Here is a 16,039-nt window from a genome sequence, read left to right as displayed (position 1 = left end):
GTTCGAGACCAGCCTAACCAACACGATAGAACCCCATCTCTACTAGAAATACAAAAATTAGCTGGGTGTGGTGGTGCATGTCTATAATCCCAGCTACTTAGAAGGCTGAGGCAGGAAAATCGCTTGAACCCAGGAGGCGGAGGTTGCAGTGAGCCAAGATCATGCCACTTCATTCCAGCCTGGGCAACAGAGTGAGACTCCATCTCAAAAAAAAAAGAGAAAACGAGTTATGTATTTTCTCCTAGATCACAGTGAGTAAGTCATCAAGCCAGGGTTCAAGTATCATGAACATACAACTATCCAAAATTAATACTCTTCATGAGTAGTATGTATGATATATACATATATAGCATTATGCATACTAGCTTGGGATGTAGATCATATTTACATATCAAAGGATCTTGGTGTCAACTGTCTTCCTCAAATAATTATCTAATTTGAAGTCTCACTGAATTAAGGTTTGACATTAAAACAATGACTGTGTCATGTTTTTATGCCTTTTTATATCTGTCAGCACCATTTGCAAATAGAAACGATGGTTGGAGATCTCTTGACTTTGATACGCAAAATGAACCACCAATCATAACACTTCTTTAAATCAAACCACAGGAGAACTCTGACCTCCTCTATTATGTCTATAAGCTACTTTGACCTAAAGCACTCCAATTCCCTGAAGCATCCTGCCACCCACATGCTGCCACCCACAAACATGGGCAGAACCTCCAAGTGCTGCTGAAGTTTATTTAGCAGTACCTATTTTGACAGGAAATCCAGGTGGGAATTCCAATTTGATGAAATCTCTCAGTCTTGCAAAATGAGCACTCGTTCGAGCCATTAGGTCAATGATGGGAATGACCTGCTCCACCAGAGAGAGGGGAAACTCTTCACACATCCACAACATTGCTTTAAACCTGCAGAATTCAACCAAGAAAAGACTGAGGTCATCTCCACCAGATGGCAAAAGGAGATTACTGCTATGCAGTAGGCTAGACAACAGCAGCCTTACTCCACACTCTGCCCAGTCATCTCTTAATTCAGACCTATTAAAGGTCAAATGTCTAGGGCCACAAGGAATTCATATCACCCTAAAATCTGGCAATAAAGGCAAGCGACCTGCATGACAACCTGCCATGATCAAAGCCTTAATTGACAGCAAGCATGAAGAAATGATAGCGGGTAGAATAGTTGCATTTGAATTTGATCAGCTGAAGCTGGTTAGCAATAAAAAAAAAAAAAGGAATTCTTACATCCAATCTAGATTCTATTTGGAAAAGAGCTAATAACATGGACAATCTACTGTTAGCTTTCATGGCAAAGTAATTTTAAAATTATTTTTTATAAAAAGGGGCAGAGGAGGCTGGGCGCGGTGGCTCATGCCTGTAATCCCAGCAGTTTGGGAGGCCCAGGCGGGCGGATCACAAGGTCAGGAGTTCGAGACCAGCCTGACCAATATGGTGAAACCCTATCTCTACTAAAAATACAAAAATTAGCTGGGCGTGGTGGCACGCGCCTGTAGTCCCAGCTACTCAGGAGGCTGAGGCAGGAGAACTGCTTGAACCTGGGAGGCAGAGGTTGCAGTGAGCCGAGTTCGTGCCACTGCACTCCAGCCTAGGCGACAGAGTGAGACTCCGTCTGAAAAAAAAATAAGGGTGGGGGGGAGGGCAGCGGAATGATCCAACATTACACCATAAAACAGCACAATTTCTGAAACATACATAGGTTGAAAATGGCAGCTGAACCTCTCTTACTTCTGTGTTCTAATCGTCAGCTCTTTCGGCCTTCCAATGTCCCTGTCTTTCAGATCAAACTCTTCATTGAAGTACTCGTCAGGCGTGATGGCTGTGGGGTTGTTTGCAGTAGCACATTCCGTGGTGAGGTCCTGCTGAGCCAGAACTCAGGAGAGTCAGAAATGCCAAATGATGTTCATAAGTGAAGGCCTGTGGCACTCAGTGTCTGAGGTGGACGTGTTAACCAGCTAAAGACCGGGAAGTTCTATTCACTAACTTTTTTGCGTGGAACAAGAAAATCTATGAGGGTATCACCAAACTACACGGGAAGTGTAATGGATTTCTTCATTTTAAAATATTTCTCTACTCTCCTTTACATTTTTATCTCCTGATTATAGCAAAGAAAAAAAGAAAGAAACATCTGAAAGTGCATGAGACTTGGAAGACTCGGAGTTGAAGTTCTAGCTGTTTCCCTGTCTAGCTTTGATAGTGGAAAGGTAATTTCATTTTTCTGACCCGCAGGGACATCCACTATACCAAGTTCATATAGTTACTGTGAGCATCAAGTAAGAAAATATTTGTTAAGGTGCTCTGTTGCAATATAAAGTCCTGAATCCTTTTTAAGTTCCATTTCTATAAAGAGGCCCCTCGTTTATAATGGATAAGAGGGAAAGCACCTGATTTCTATAATCACTACCCCTCCTCTAAAATCCTTATTTATTTTCAAAGAGTCACTCATCTAATTCTCTTCCAAAAGAGTATCTCAAATTCCAGCTTGGGGGTATCTTTGGCCTTTACAAAGAGTGGGCTGTTCAGGATCCAGTAAATGCCATCCCAGACACAGACAAGTTGTTTCCTTTCATCTAACTGCAATGAAAGCTCATTGCTTCAACTTACCCCTTGTGCGCCAAACTGGTGTTCCACAGTTCCCAGCAAAGATTCCAGCGGGTTCCTGTCCGCTACGGAGGGGGGGGGAGTTTAAAGTCTAATATTATATCTTACTCGTGGCTATAAAAAAAGATCTTCATTAAAGTTTCTGGTCCAAGCTACCTCATTAGGAAATGCAATTACAGACTGGCTGATCAAATCATTCACAATAACCATAAACTAATTTATCCTTTATAGGGTGCTTTTCATGAGGATCTCTAAACTAGATAAACAGTTGTAAGAATTAAAGCAGAATAATGGGAAGAGTCTGGATTTTGGAGTGAGCCAGACCTGGATTCCAACCCCACCTTGGCCACTCGCTACCCATGTGTTCTGGGCCTTAGTTCCCTCATCTGTCAAAGTGGAGTAATGGCAATGGTGGCGCTGGTGCTGGTGAACAATTACTGCATGTTTACCATATACTGCAGGCGCCATTCTAAAGGCTTCCACGTCGTAACTCATCTAATCCTCTCAATAACTCTAAGGAAGGTTGGGTATCGCCTGCATTTCACTGCTGAGGAACTAAGGCACAGAGCAGAAGTAATTTCACAAGGCCATAGAACTGGTGGGGCTGGGAGGGGGCTGGGATGTGGCAACCACATGCAATGTTTTTGCTCAGACCCCAAGTTCTGTCTAAATCTTTCATCACAATAGTTTGGACTAAATCAGTCATTCCAATGATAAATATTCTCAAATGTCCTTATCTCCTTTTTTGGCTGAATTCAACAATTGTTCTTGATAACGCATAAACAAGCCCTCACGAATAGCTTTAATTACAGCTGAGGCCAACTATGGGGAAACACCTCCAAGAATGAGTCAGTCTAAGGAAATTTTCTTTCCTTTTTATTTTTTTTTGAGACAGAGTCTAGCTCTGTCGCCCAGGCTGGAGTGCAGTGGGACAATCTTGGCTCACAGCAACCTCCATCTCTGGGGTTCAAGCGATTCTCCTGCCTCAGCCTCCCCAGTAGCTGAGACTACAGGAGTGTGCCACCATGCCCGGTTAATTTCTATATTTTTAGTAGAGATAGGGTTTCACCATATTGGCCAGGCTGGTCTCAAACTCCTGGCCTCAAGTGATCTGCCCACCTTGGCCTCCCAAAGTGTTGGGATTACAGGTGTGAGCCACTGTGCTCAGCCAGGAAATTTTTTTTTTTTTTTTTTTTTTTGAGATGGAGTTTCACTCTTGTTGCCCAGGCTGGAGTGCAATGGCATGATCTCGGCTCACCAAAACCTCCTCCTGCCATGTTCAAGTGATTCTCCTGCCTCAGCCTCCTGAGTAGCTGGGATTACAGGCATGGGCCACCACACCCGGCTAATTTTTTATTTTTTTTAGTAGAGATGGGGTTTCTCCATGTTGGTCAGGCTGGTCTTGAATCCCGACCTCAGGTGATTCGCCCACATTGGCCTCCCAAAGTGTTGGGATTACAAGCACGAGCCACCGTGCCTGGCCAGAAATTTTTATAAAAAATAAGTTAGGGGCCAGGCACGGTGGCTCACACCTGTAATCTCAGCACTTTGGGAGGCCAAGGTGGGTGAGGATCACCTGATTTCAGGAGTTCGAGACCAGCCTGGCCAACATGGTGAAACCCCGTCTCTACTGAAAATACAAAAAATTAGCCGGGCGTGGTAGCGGGTGCCTGTAATCCCAGCTACTCAGGAGGCTGAGGCAGGAGAATCACTTGAACCCGGGGGGCAGAGGTTGCAGTGAGCCAAGGTCATGCCACTGCACTCCAGCCTGGGTGACAGGGTGAGACTTTGCCTCAAAAAAAAAAAGAAGAAGTTAGGGTTAGGTTTAACACATCCCAATCACATTAACCCTAAACTTAACAGAGCCAACAAAGAGTTCCCTCTAGGCTTAAAAAATAACAACAAAACAGGAGGTGGGAGGGTGGTGGTGATTACCTTTATATCTCTTTTTTTCCTCCTCGGTCAGATGTTCTGTGCGTATTTTGGTGATCACGTTCACATTGTTTACTGTGTAAACCTGAGAGGTGTATGCGAAAGAAAACAGTGACACAGGGAATCAAAACTCCAAAAGTAAGCACAGCAAAAGCAAGAATGCTGAAGCAAAAAACAGAAAACAATCCAGCAAAATAAAAATGAGAAATGGTTAACTATCATTAGGATCCTTCAGAGAAAGTATATAAACTATCAACTGAAAAATGCATCAGCAGTTACCGCCCATGTTTGACAGTTTTAATACCAAGGAGTTAGCAGTGACAGGCTGCATCTTCCTGCGTGCCCTGCTGTGGCTAAATAGTCTCAAACAAATGCCCTGCAATCTAGGTTTCCACCTGGGTTTCTATTAAACTAAGGTACCCAAACCAGGATCCTATACTTCTGTTGGTAATTTTTTTTTTTTTTTTTTTTTTTTTTTTTAGACAGAGTCTCCCTCTGTTGCCCAGGCTGGAGTGCAGTGGCATGATCTCCGCTCACTGCAGCCTCCGCCTCCTGGGTTCAAGCGATTCTTGTGCCTCAGCCTCCAGAGTAGCTGGGATTACAGGCGTGTGCTACCATGACTGGTTAATTTTTGTATTTTTAGTAGAGATGGGGTTTCACCATGTTGGCTAGGCTGGTCTCAAAATCCTGGCCTCAAGTGATCTGCCTACTTGGGCCTCCCAAAGTGCTGGGATTACAGGCGTGAGCCACCACACCCAGCCTCTGCTGGTAGTCTTGTAATACTAGTATGACTCAGACAGCCATCTGCTGGGCAGAAGAGAAAGGTATGAACACAAGGTTCTCTATAGACTTATGAGCTGTAGAGAAAACCAGCAAGTCACTATTTAAAAGGCATTCCGTGCACTGACAAAAATTATTGTAACTGCCAGAGCAAATGCTCTGTTATCAAGGATAACTGGGGAATGTGGTGGTCTAGAAAATCAAACATAACAGTTAACAAAGAATTCTCTCTATATGCCACGTGAGGAGCCCCAACATTCAAAGCTGCAGAAAACACACTCAGCACTAGGACAAGTGCTTCTAAACGTATCTTGCTGAGCATGACGTAAGCCTTTCTTTGCTCACTCAGAGGCCACCAGAGGACCCTGCAGCACTGGGCTCCATCACCAAAAGCCATCAATCCCTGCTGTACTGCGGGACTGAAAGGCCGGGAAACAGCTTTCCAGCTGACAAAATGCCAGATGACTGGATCAACAATCGTCTCCACTATTACAACTATGTTTTAAATGCACTGATGTCATGCAAATGGGCTGTGAGCCTGCTGATTACAATTAAGCTGATTTAACAAAAGAGACTCAAAAGCTACTACACAACATTTGAACACATGTGAAGTCTAATCCTTCCTCTTCCTTTTTTTTTTTTTTTTTTTTAATAATTAAGGGAATGACTAGCTTGTCATTCCTACCAGAACAACTGGTACCTGTACTCATTTCTCTACCATATTGTTTCTCTTTAGCATAGCTACAGACCTCCTCAGGGCATGCTATCCTATTTTCTGAAAGTCAAATAAGACAAAATCAAAAATCCAAGTGAGAGACACATTAGACAGTTCTCATTCCCCAGAGCATCTCCATGGCACAGATGCATGAAAAAAATGGGAACAGATTCCTCATTTGCATAGAAGCTAAATAGCTATATTAAATCTTATTTTAAGAGTTTCCTTTTACCTTTGCTTCGTAACCATTAACAACTTCTGCTTTATCTGTCCTCCAGCCCCAGAATCCGGATTTAGTTCTGATAAAAAGTGAACACCACAAATTTCTACATGTACAATATGCCATTCAGATTTATATCTGTAGCCTTTATAGTTTTTTTCCCCCCAGCTTAAGTTAGTGAAGGACACTTGGAAATCATGGTCCTATTGTCCACAGGAGACGGTTAGCAATGACAGATGGCTTATGCACCCTCCACCCTCCTCCCACAGTTATTAATCAATTTGCCTCACCCCAGGCATAGAAAGCCTCCAATCTTGGCTTCTATACAAAACTGCAGGCATTGAGGACAAAGGTGGTGACATTTATTGGACAGCAGTCCCAAAGAAGTGACTGAAGATGAGCAGCATCCAAGGGCTTGCCACAAGGTGGTAACCAGGTCAGAGCATTTATCTGGGTCATCTTAACTGGGGACATGGATGTCAGTGGTGGGATCTCCACAAGTAGCCACATCTCAATCGAGGAATTCTTAGAACAATGAGGCACAGACCATCCTGCTCCTTACAAAAGAGCAGGTGGGCCAGGAACTCATCACTGCGGTGAGCTGCTTGGAGATGCTGTTAGGCCTGCAAAATGGCTGTGAGTCACATGTTTGGGCAGGTTTGGTGCAGCAGGGGAAAGGATGTGAAAAACAGATTTTTTTTAGCCCAGCTGTTAATTCCATCTCTGTGGAACTCCTTTTAAAGTAGTCCAGCATTCCAGTGGCAGATGCAGCATTGGTAATATGCCCAAAATCTCAGTTATTCAACTCAACATACTCCTGAAAAAAAATGTATTTAGGAGCCAAAAGCATCCAGGAGGCTCTGATTCTTTTTCAAAGCAGCTTGCCCTGGGAAATGCTCCCTCTCACTGGGGATCCCTGACCAGCCCTACCCTTTGTCTAGGACATCACATCCCAGCTCCTCTTGGCCCTGGCTAGGGCAATAGCCTGACTTCTGCTCTGACCACTGAGTGGGTTGGGATGTCATGCAGGAAGCTCAGGGAACAGCAGCAGGTTAGCCACATTACAAAGAACATATGCGGTTATTTGCATTTTGTTTCCAAATAGTTTGCTTTTCTTCTAATGGGATTTGGTCAATGAAATTAGTCCAGATGGTATAATGAGTTTACATGTGTATTTTAGCCCATCAGAACAGGAGGGATCAGAGCTCCCATTTTCCTACCAGTTGCCTACAATTAGGACAGCACAACCCGTGGATGGAAACAGAGGAATCCTAAAAGGATTATACCAAATGCTATCTCCAACTTACACTTCAGAAACAAGATAACAGTCACAGGGGCAGAAGGTAAGGAACCAGACTCAATTGATTAATAAGCCACAATCCCCTTTTATCATCAATACCAGAAAATCGAGATAGTCTTTTTCCTTCAATCCTCAGTTCCTTGTTTGCTTAAGCCATTTGATGTCTTGCCACAGGAAGTCACTGTTTTCTGGCACAGACTCTTCTGATGGATGGAAAGATGACTACATCTGCTCCACCTCACCCTTCATGCATGCTGGGAATACAGCGCTATGCTTTTCTCCCAAGGAACCACCAAGCTCCTCACCGGGCTACCTCTGCTCCTTTGGCAATCCTGCCTCTACTGCCCTAAGCATTTCCGCTCTTTTTTTTTTTGAGATGGAGTCTCACACCGTCGCCCAGGCTGGAGTGCAGTGGTGCAATCTCAGCTCACTGAAAGCCCCGCCTCCTGGGTTCACGCCATTCTCCTGCCTCAGCCTTCCAAGTAGCTGGGACTACAGGCGCCCGCCACCATGTCCAGCTAATTTTTTATATTTTTAGTAGAGGTGGGGTTTCACCGTGTTAGCCAGGATGGTCTCGATCTCCCGACCTCGTGATCCACCCGCCTCAGCCTCCCAAAGTGCTGGAATTACAGGCGTGAGCCGGCGCGCCCAGCTCAGCATTTCCACTCTTGGCAGCAGTTTAGTTATTCAACCCAATGTTCATACCCTGTTTTAAATTTTAATTTCCTAATAACTCTGTGGCCCTTGGTAACTTTGCATGCAAAAGCATCCGAAGATGATAGAACACCTGGCTTCCTTCTTGTGCCATTTTCACCTCTGCCTGTCTCCACTGAGACCACACCAAAGGCCACTTCACAGGCACTGTGTCTTGGTGGTTGCTACACAATCAGGAGAAAGGCTCTGAAGGTGGCAGGGAATATTTTGTTTGAGGTGGGCAAAGCATAATCTTTCAGAGAAGGGAAAAATTCAAACTGCAACCACAGTGTATATACTGCAGGCCAAAAATTCATCAGGGCACGGTATTAATTTGCACACATAAGCTCTGAGTAACAGATTAGAAAAAAGTGGACAAAAGTGACCATCAAAAAATGAGAGAGGGGGCTGGGTGCCATGGCTCATGCCTGTAATCCCAGAACTTTGGGAGGCCAAAGTAGGCAGATCACCTGAGGCCAGGAGTTCAAGACCAGCCTGGCCAACATGGCGAAACCCCACCTCTACAAAAATACAAAAATTAGCTGGGCATGATGGAGGGTGCCTATAATCCCAGCTCCTCGGGAGGCTAAAGTGGGAGAATTGCTTGAACCCAGTAGGCGGAGGTTGCAATGAGCCGAGATCATGCCATTGCACTCCAGCCTGGGCGACAGAGTGAGACTCCATCTCAAAAAAAAAAAAAAAAAAAAAAAAAAAAAAAAAAAGAAAAGAAAAAGAAAAGAAAGAAAGAAAAGGAGAGAAGGCCACACCTTCCAAATTAAAATGAATACCCACACCTCTGATCAGAAGTAAATTCACACACTTTTTATACCAACAAACCTCACATTCAAGAGCAGCTATATTCTTTTCGTAGCTGGTATCAATCCTAAGGAGTGGCTCAATTCTTGCTCAATGCACGACAAGCACACATTTAATTCTGAGCACCATTAAAACAAAGCAGCTGTCTTCCAAAAATTCTCTCTCAGCTACACACTGTCAGTTGCAAAAGAGTTAGCTTGAGCACTCTGAAAACCCTGTGGGCACAAAAATACAAAATGTGCCTTAGTCCTTGGTACAGATGGAATATGCTATCATTTCCCATTTATACTCAGTGGGGTAATAGCCAGGAATCGTCACCCTCTCTTCATAAATCGCACTTCAACGAACAATGACTCTGGCAACTCTACTGTTGAACAATATGGGGAACAATGTCTCTTCTCAAGACATCTTAAGAGTCACAGACTTTGGAGACTTCATCTCTAGATTCACTCCATTATTTCTTTCAGCTAAGGAAAACAGAAAACTGGAGAGATGAGGCCACTTGCCCAAAGTCACACAGTTATTTAGGAGCCCTGCTGATGGCACTCAGTTCCTCCCCCTCTCATCACTACGGATGAACAGTGGCAGAAAAGGCAGCCTCCTCTGCCTTCTGGGGTTATGAACAGAGCCCTAAGCTGAAGGGGCCTCCCTGTCTGCAGAGGGGTATGCGGAAGCCTGGAAATGTCTTTCCAAGATCCTCCCAGGGAAAGCCAGTCAGTCCCTAAATTTTGCTGTCCCTGAAAGACCATGAATGTCAACTGGCCAGGCCAGTGCAAGGAGGCTGGCAGAAGAGGACTGACCCTGCCTCCAGGGATGCCACCCTCCTGCCCTAGCAGCAGCCCTGGACACACTGGTTTCTTCTTCTATTACAAACAGATGTCCTAATTCCACAGCTCAATCTAAATTAGAAGAAAAGGATACTTAACAAGTTTTATGCTTGACTAAACACATTTATTAACCAATTTTATACTAGAAAGAAAAGAAAAATATAATGAGAGGACAGTTGTTATATTCATCAAGAGAAAAGAAGGCCTAAGTCCAGGATGATAGTGTCCATTTTCTCAGGGTAAGCTGCTTAGGCTTGCAGAGAGCTGGATGTGGCATCCTAGGCAAATACTATCAGGAAAATAGTGTCCATTTTCTCAGGCTAAGCTACTTTGACTTGCAGAGAGCTGGATGTGACATCCTAGGCAAATACTATCAGGATAATAGTGTCCATTTTCTCAGGCTAAGCTACTTTGGCTTGCAGAAAGCTGGATGTGACATCCTAGGCAAATACTATCAGTGCTCTTAGGACTCCCTTGGGTCAGTGTTCTCCACTGTAGAAACAAGCGAACAGCTTTGACAGCCTCTACTCAAAGGCCCCCCCAAGCCCTCCATGTGGCCCAGAGGCACATGACCAGTGATGGTGTTCTCATCTGGATTAACCAAGGCACAGACCTCTCTGGAGAATTCTTTATGAGTCTGGAACAGAACTGAATCCCCTCCAGATTCCTGCTCTAAACTATTAAACCTCACAGGTGGGTTAAACAAACAAACAAACGTTTAACTATATATTAAGTGTGAATCTGACTGACCAATATCAGTACAACTGAACTCAGTACTGGGTCAATTCTAACCTCCAGAAACTCCACGCTCTGTGGTCTGGGACTGAGTATTGTGGATCCATAAACACCAAGACAAAAATAGGATTCAAGTAAAATCCACTAGAAAGGGCACATAAAAGAAAAGGAAGACATTTCTTCATACTCTTCATGTTGGTTAAGTCTTCTAAGACTTAACTGTAAAAATGATGATGGTGTCGAGTGTCAGCTACAATTTCTATTGGTTAGAGATCAATCTTAAAACCCACTAGTGTTTATTATGTCATATTAGAAAAAACCCAATCCATCCATAATTTCCAATTAATACATACATGTCACTCAAGATGGCAGCATGGGGATTAGACATTAAAATTTAGAGTCTAAATTTGTACCTTTCAAAAGCAATATTTTTAGTATCGAGGCTGGTGTTAATGACAGGGCTTGTGAGCCGCCGCTCAACTTCCCTGCTTTTTGGCTTCATCAAGTCCAGAGTGAGGCGCTCCATTTCTTGGGAAAGGTCGAAGCGTTCGGTGGTGACCACTTTGTCATCATGGTTGACTTCCATCAACTCCGCCCAGTTGTCTATTAATGGAAACAAAGGCATAACTAAGTGCAAAGTAGGGAAGATGCAAAAACAAGGAAGTTTCGTATGTTAAAATGTATCATCTTTCATGTGTGTCCTCCCAGGTGCTATCTGATAAAACCTACAGTGTACTGATTATTGACTACCTATTTGCACAGGGATTATCTGACCAGCTTTCCACAACACATAGGAAGCTCTGAGCCATCTTCCCCAAAGATGCGGAATTTTTTTAATAATTTGCATTCTTATTAGCAATATATTCCATCAATGTCCTTTATAAAATATATTATTACAGAATTCACAGAAATTATGTATGCACAACATTGGGTGAGCAATGCCATTTCTCATGCCTGATTATGGAGGGTTACACAGAGATACACACAGAAGGCCTGTGCTCAAAGGCTCAGGAAAGTGAAGCAGACACATCACAAGGGTAACTGCTGGGTGGTAAAGGACACATGACGGAGAACTAGCCAGACAAGAACGAAGACAGGAATGGGAGCTGAATAATTAATAAGAATAACCAAAAAAACATGCCCTAGGAAGGATCAGACAGAAAAGTCACATGAATGTGAAAGCATTTTCTTGGTTAAAAATCACCCTGTAATTTTGCTTGAGCAGTGATTACTACGAGAGAAGTTACTCACCTTCTCCCTTAAATATAAAACTACGCCTCCCTCTTATCCAGCTCATGTTTTCAAATCCCAGCAATGTGATATCGACGCGCAGTTTGGCACCACTTTTCCAGATGCGACAGACATCATTCGGGCATATTCTAGAAACCAAGGGCACTGGAGGAGAGAAGTGTACTACTGAGAAAAACTTAAGGGCCAAGCAGAATACCTAGGCCAGGAAATCAAGATTCTGATTTAATAAAAGGAGGGGAGTGGCAAGATGGTGACCATCAAACAACGGACTTCTTGGTTCTCATATTTACCATACAGGAAATCACTCTTGAAAAATCAAAATGAACCTTCCGTTCCATTCATCAGAAAAAAAGTCTAAATAAATTTCCCAAGAGTATTCTTGATCCCGAAATGAGCCCCAATTTATAGTGGGGTCTGTCTCCACTATATAATGTCTGTCCATCTGGCCTTCCTCACTCACATATGCAACTCTTGCCATATGGCTATGGCCTACCATATTGTCATACCCACCATTCAGAGTATCAAATGTCTAAAGTATGCCACTTTTTTTTTTGAAACGGAGTCTCGCTCTGTCGCCCAGGCTGGAGCACAGTGGCACAATCTTGGCTCACTGCAACCTCCGTCTCCCAGGTTCAAGTGATTCTCCCACCTTAGCTTCCCGAGTAGCTGGGATTACAGGCACCCACCATCATGCCCGACTAATTTTTGTATTTTTGTAGAGACGGGGTTTCACCATGTTGGCCAGGCTGGTCTTCAACTCCTGGCCTCAGGTGATCTTCCCACCTCAGCCTCCAAAAGTGCTGGGATTACAGGAGTGAGCCACTGCATCCGGCCTAAGTATGCCACTTTTTAACAAAACTTGAAATAAGAGTGACTATGTGCATTAGAAAAAAATTTCATTTCTCAAAACAATCTGAAGTTCTATTCTTTTACGTACTTTTATGTCATTTAAACATTTCATACAAATATGACTTCTTGCTTGAAAGGGAAGTCTGGAAATGGAAACAGCTGAAACCCTGTAAGTTAGGAGTTATCGTTAATTTATCTACAAGAAATAAAAGTAGAACATCTATGGAAATATACTGTCAGTCAACTGCCTATGTAATACTTTAGAGAAATATATCCATTTTGTTAAAAAAAAAAGCTATTCCAATATTCACCTCATCTTGTTTAGAATAACAAGTTTAAAAGAATCAAGCTAAACCACATAAGGAAATTAGTAAATTATGGTAAATCTACTTATTAAAATTCTAGCAATTTAAAGTGACATTTTGGGCTGGGTGCAGTGGCTCATGCGCATAATCCCAGCACTTTGGGGGGCTGGGGCAGGCGGATCAGCTGAGGACAGGAGTTTGAGACCAGCCTGGCCAACATAATGAAACTCCATCTCTATTAAAAATACAAAAATTAGGCTGGGCATCGTAGCTCATGCCTGTAATCCCAGCACTTTGGGGTCAGGGCTGGGGTGGGTGGATCACCTGAGGTCAGGAGTTTGAGACCAGCCTGGCTAACATGGTGAAACCCCACTCTCTACTAAAAATACAAAAATTAGCTGGGCACAGTGGCACGCACCTGTAATCCCAGCTACTCAGGAAGCTGAGGCATGAGAATCGCTTAAATCTGGGAGATGAGGATTACGGTGAGCCAAGGTCGTGCCACTGCACTCCAGCCTGGGCAACAGAGTGAGACTCTGTCTCAAAAAAATAAAAATAAAAATAAAATAAAAAATAAAAATAAAGTGACATTTTAAAACTAATAATATAGATGTCGGCTATAAATGACAAAAGGAGGAAATGAAACTGTCTATATACTACCTTCATGAATGCCTGGGAGGAAAAGTCCTATGCATGGCGGGGAAGACTGGATGAAAAACACCCAAAGCATTAACAGTTGTGTTTAAATGGGACTATCGGTGATTATTTTTCCTTATTCTTCACTATGTATTTCCTTGACTAAAAAAAATACACGTAACTTTTACATAGGAAAAATAAACCTACATGCGGGCTAAGTAAATTTAGAAAGAGAAATAAATAACGAGCCCACAGCCACTCACCCCAGCTGGTGAATTCCCATTTCATCTGCACATAGAAATCCGGAGCCTGAAGGGCAGACAAAGGTTTAAAACAGATTACCCTTGGCACTATCAACACAACATAAGCAGGGGTTAACAGGGTTCTTAAAAACCCTGGGTTTAAAAAAAAAAAAAGAAAAGAGAAAATAAGAAGAAACAAAATGTAAGCCCCTAGCCGGGTGAGGTGGCTCATGCCAGTAATCCCAGAACTTTGGGAGGCTGAGGCAGGTGATCATTTGCACTCAGGAGTTTGAGACCAGCCTGGGCAACATGGCGAAACCCTGTCTCCACAAAAAATACAGAAATAGCTGGCTATGATGGCTCGCTCTAGTCCCAGCTACTCAGGAGGCTGAGGTGGGAGGATTGCTTGAGGCCAGGAGGTGGAGGCTGCAGAGAGCCAAGATTGCACTACTGCACTCCAGCCTGGGCGACAGAGCGAGACACTGTATCAAAAAAGAAAAAAAGAAAAAACAAGTGTAAGCCCATTACTTATTTTATTAAATATTAGAGTGTTATTTTACCTTGATATAAAATATGTCTAGATATTAAGAAAGTGAACAGATGGCCGGGCACAGTGGCTCACTCATGCCTGTAATCCCAGCATTTTGGGAGACCGAGGCAGGTGGATCAGTTAAGGTCAGGAGTTCGAGACCGGCCTGGCCAATATGGTGAAACCCCATCTCCACTATAAATACAAAAATTAGCTCGGCATGGTGGCACACGCCTGTAATCCTAGCTACTGGGGAGGCTGAGGCAGAAGAATCGCTTGAACTTGGGAGGCAGAGGTTGCCGTGAGCTGAGATAGCACTATTCCAGCCTGGGCAACAGAGTGAGACCCCATCTCAAAAAATCAAGAAAGAAAGTGAACAGAAAGCAAGAGACTAAGAGGATTGGAGGGGGATAAAAGTCAAACCTGATTCAGGGTTCCAGTCAGGTTCCTAACAGTAAGAGAAAGATGAGCCTGGGAAGATGGGCTTAAGCACTGCCAAGCAAATGTGGGTAACCATCTATTCTAGGCAAAGGGCAGGGAATGTCAATTCCATCCATTCAGCGAGGAACTTGACTGTAAAAGGTTTGTGTGCTGGCAAGTGCTTCCTATTTATTGAACTACTCTGTGAAACCGAAAGAGGTTGCTAGACTTCACTTCCTCCGGAAGTTGATTTTCCCTCCAGTTAACATAACATTTTTCTCCACTTTCCTCTGAAACATGTAGAATTTGACTTTCTGAAGTTTTAAACCACCAGAGCAGCCCTGTTTAGGATTATTCTCTTACCTACCATTCCTATAAGTTCCTAAAGATTCAGAAATCTAAAAGTTACTCTTCAAGAAGAGAAATGCGGCCGGGCGCAGTGGCTCATGCCTGTAATCCCAGCACTTTGGGAGGCCGAGGCGGGTGGATCACGAGGGCAGGAGATCGAGACCATGGTGAAACCCCGTCTCTACTAAAAATATAAAAAAAAAATTAGCCGGGCGCGGTGGTGGGCGCCTGTAGTCCCAGCTACTCGGGAGGCTGAGGCAGGAGAATGGCGTGAACCCGGGAGGCGGAGCTTGCAGTGAGCCGAGATCGCGCCACTGCACTCCAGCCTGGGCTACAGAGCGAGACTCCGTTACAAAAAAAAAAAACAAGAGAAATGCTAGAAATGCTAGAAATTCCAGGTGTTCTTCCTGTTCCTACACACTTGCAAGGCTTTGCCATGATTTTTACCAAAGCACAGGGCAGGAGGGCCAAGAATCGACCCTGGAGTAAAATCTGCCAGCATTCCAACGATGAGCAAAGACAACCTCCAAGAGACAGGTGGTAAGAAAGGCTGGTGTATGTTATAAGGAGATACTGTTGAAAGACAAGACATCAATGACAGCTTCTGGAGCCACTAAGTACGCAGGTCATTTATGGGCTCTCTATAACTTGAAGCAAAGAATACAATTCAGTGCAGTCCATCGCAATGGACCAATATGAGTAAAAAAATTAAAATCCTTGACACTAATTTTTTTTTTTTTTTGAGATAGAGTCTCGCTTTGTCACCCAGGCTGGAGTGCAGTGGTGCAATCTCGGCTCACTGCAAGCTCCACCTCCCAGG

At 43.7% G+C, this 16,039-nt stretch overlaps 1 protein-coding gene and 1 long non-coding RNA gene across 4 annotated transcripts in view; one reads left to right on the top strand and one right to left on the bottom strand.

Moving 5' to 3' along the window:
• Window positions 1-16,039, bottom strand: part of ANKRD13A (ankyrin repeat domain 13A) — a 40,290-nt gene that overhangs the window by 9,095 nt on the left and 15,156 nt on the right. For 2 of the 3 annotated variants that reach the window (XR_008512388.2, XM_009248239.4), the window contains exons 4-11: window positions 13,944-13,989; window positions 11,891-12,034; window positions 11,053-11,242; window positions 6,281-6,347; window positions 4,557-4,638; window positions 2,625-2,686; window positions 1,749-1,882; window positions 754-911 (exon numbers count right to left, since the gene is read on the bottom strand). Coding sequence is in view for 2 of the 3 variants with exons in the window: in XM_009248239.4 (XP_009246514.1) it covers window positions 754-911; window positions 1,749-1,882; window positions 2,625-2,686; window positions 4,557-4,638; window positions 6,281-6,347; window positions 11,053-11,242; window positions 11,891-12,034; window positions 13,944-13,989 (883 nt within the window). In the remaining variant the exon portion in view is untranslated. The remainder of the gene's footprint in view (window positions 1-753; window positions 912-1,748; window positions 1,883-2,624; window positions 2,687-4,556; window positions 4,639-6,280; window positions 6,348-11,052; window positions 11,243-11,890; window positions 12,035-13,943; window positions 13,990-16,039) is intronic. The other variant, XM_002823729.6, reaches the window with a different exon arrangement.
• On the top strand, window positions 1,877-9,218 carry LOC134759454 (uncharacterized). Its single transcript, XR_010135679.1, has 2 exons — window positions 1,877-2,224; window positions 5,683-9,218. It is a non-coding gene; the product is annotated as an uncharacterized LOC134759454 (long non-coding RNA).

This window comes from Pongo abelii, chromosome 10 (genome assembly GCF_028885655.2).
Source record: "Pongo abelii isolate AG06213 chromosome 10, NHGRI_mPonAbe1-v2.0_pri, whole genome shotgun sequence".
Lineage (NCBI taxonomy): Eukaryota > Metazoa > Chordata > Mammalia > Primates > Hominidae > Pongo > Pongo abelii.
Note: the sequence above shows the minus strand (reverse complement) of the source record. Positions and strands in the feature narration are given on the sequence as shown.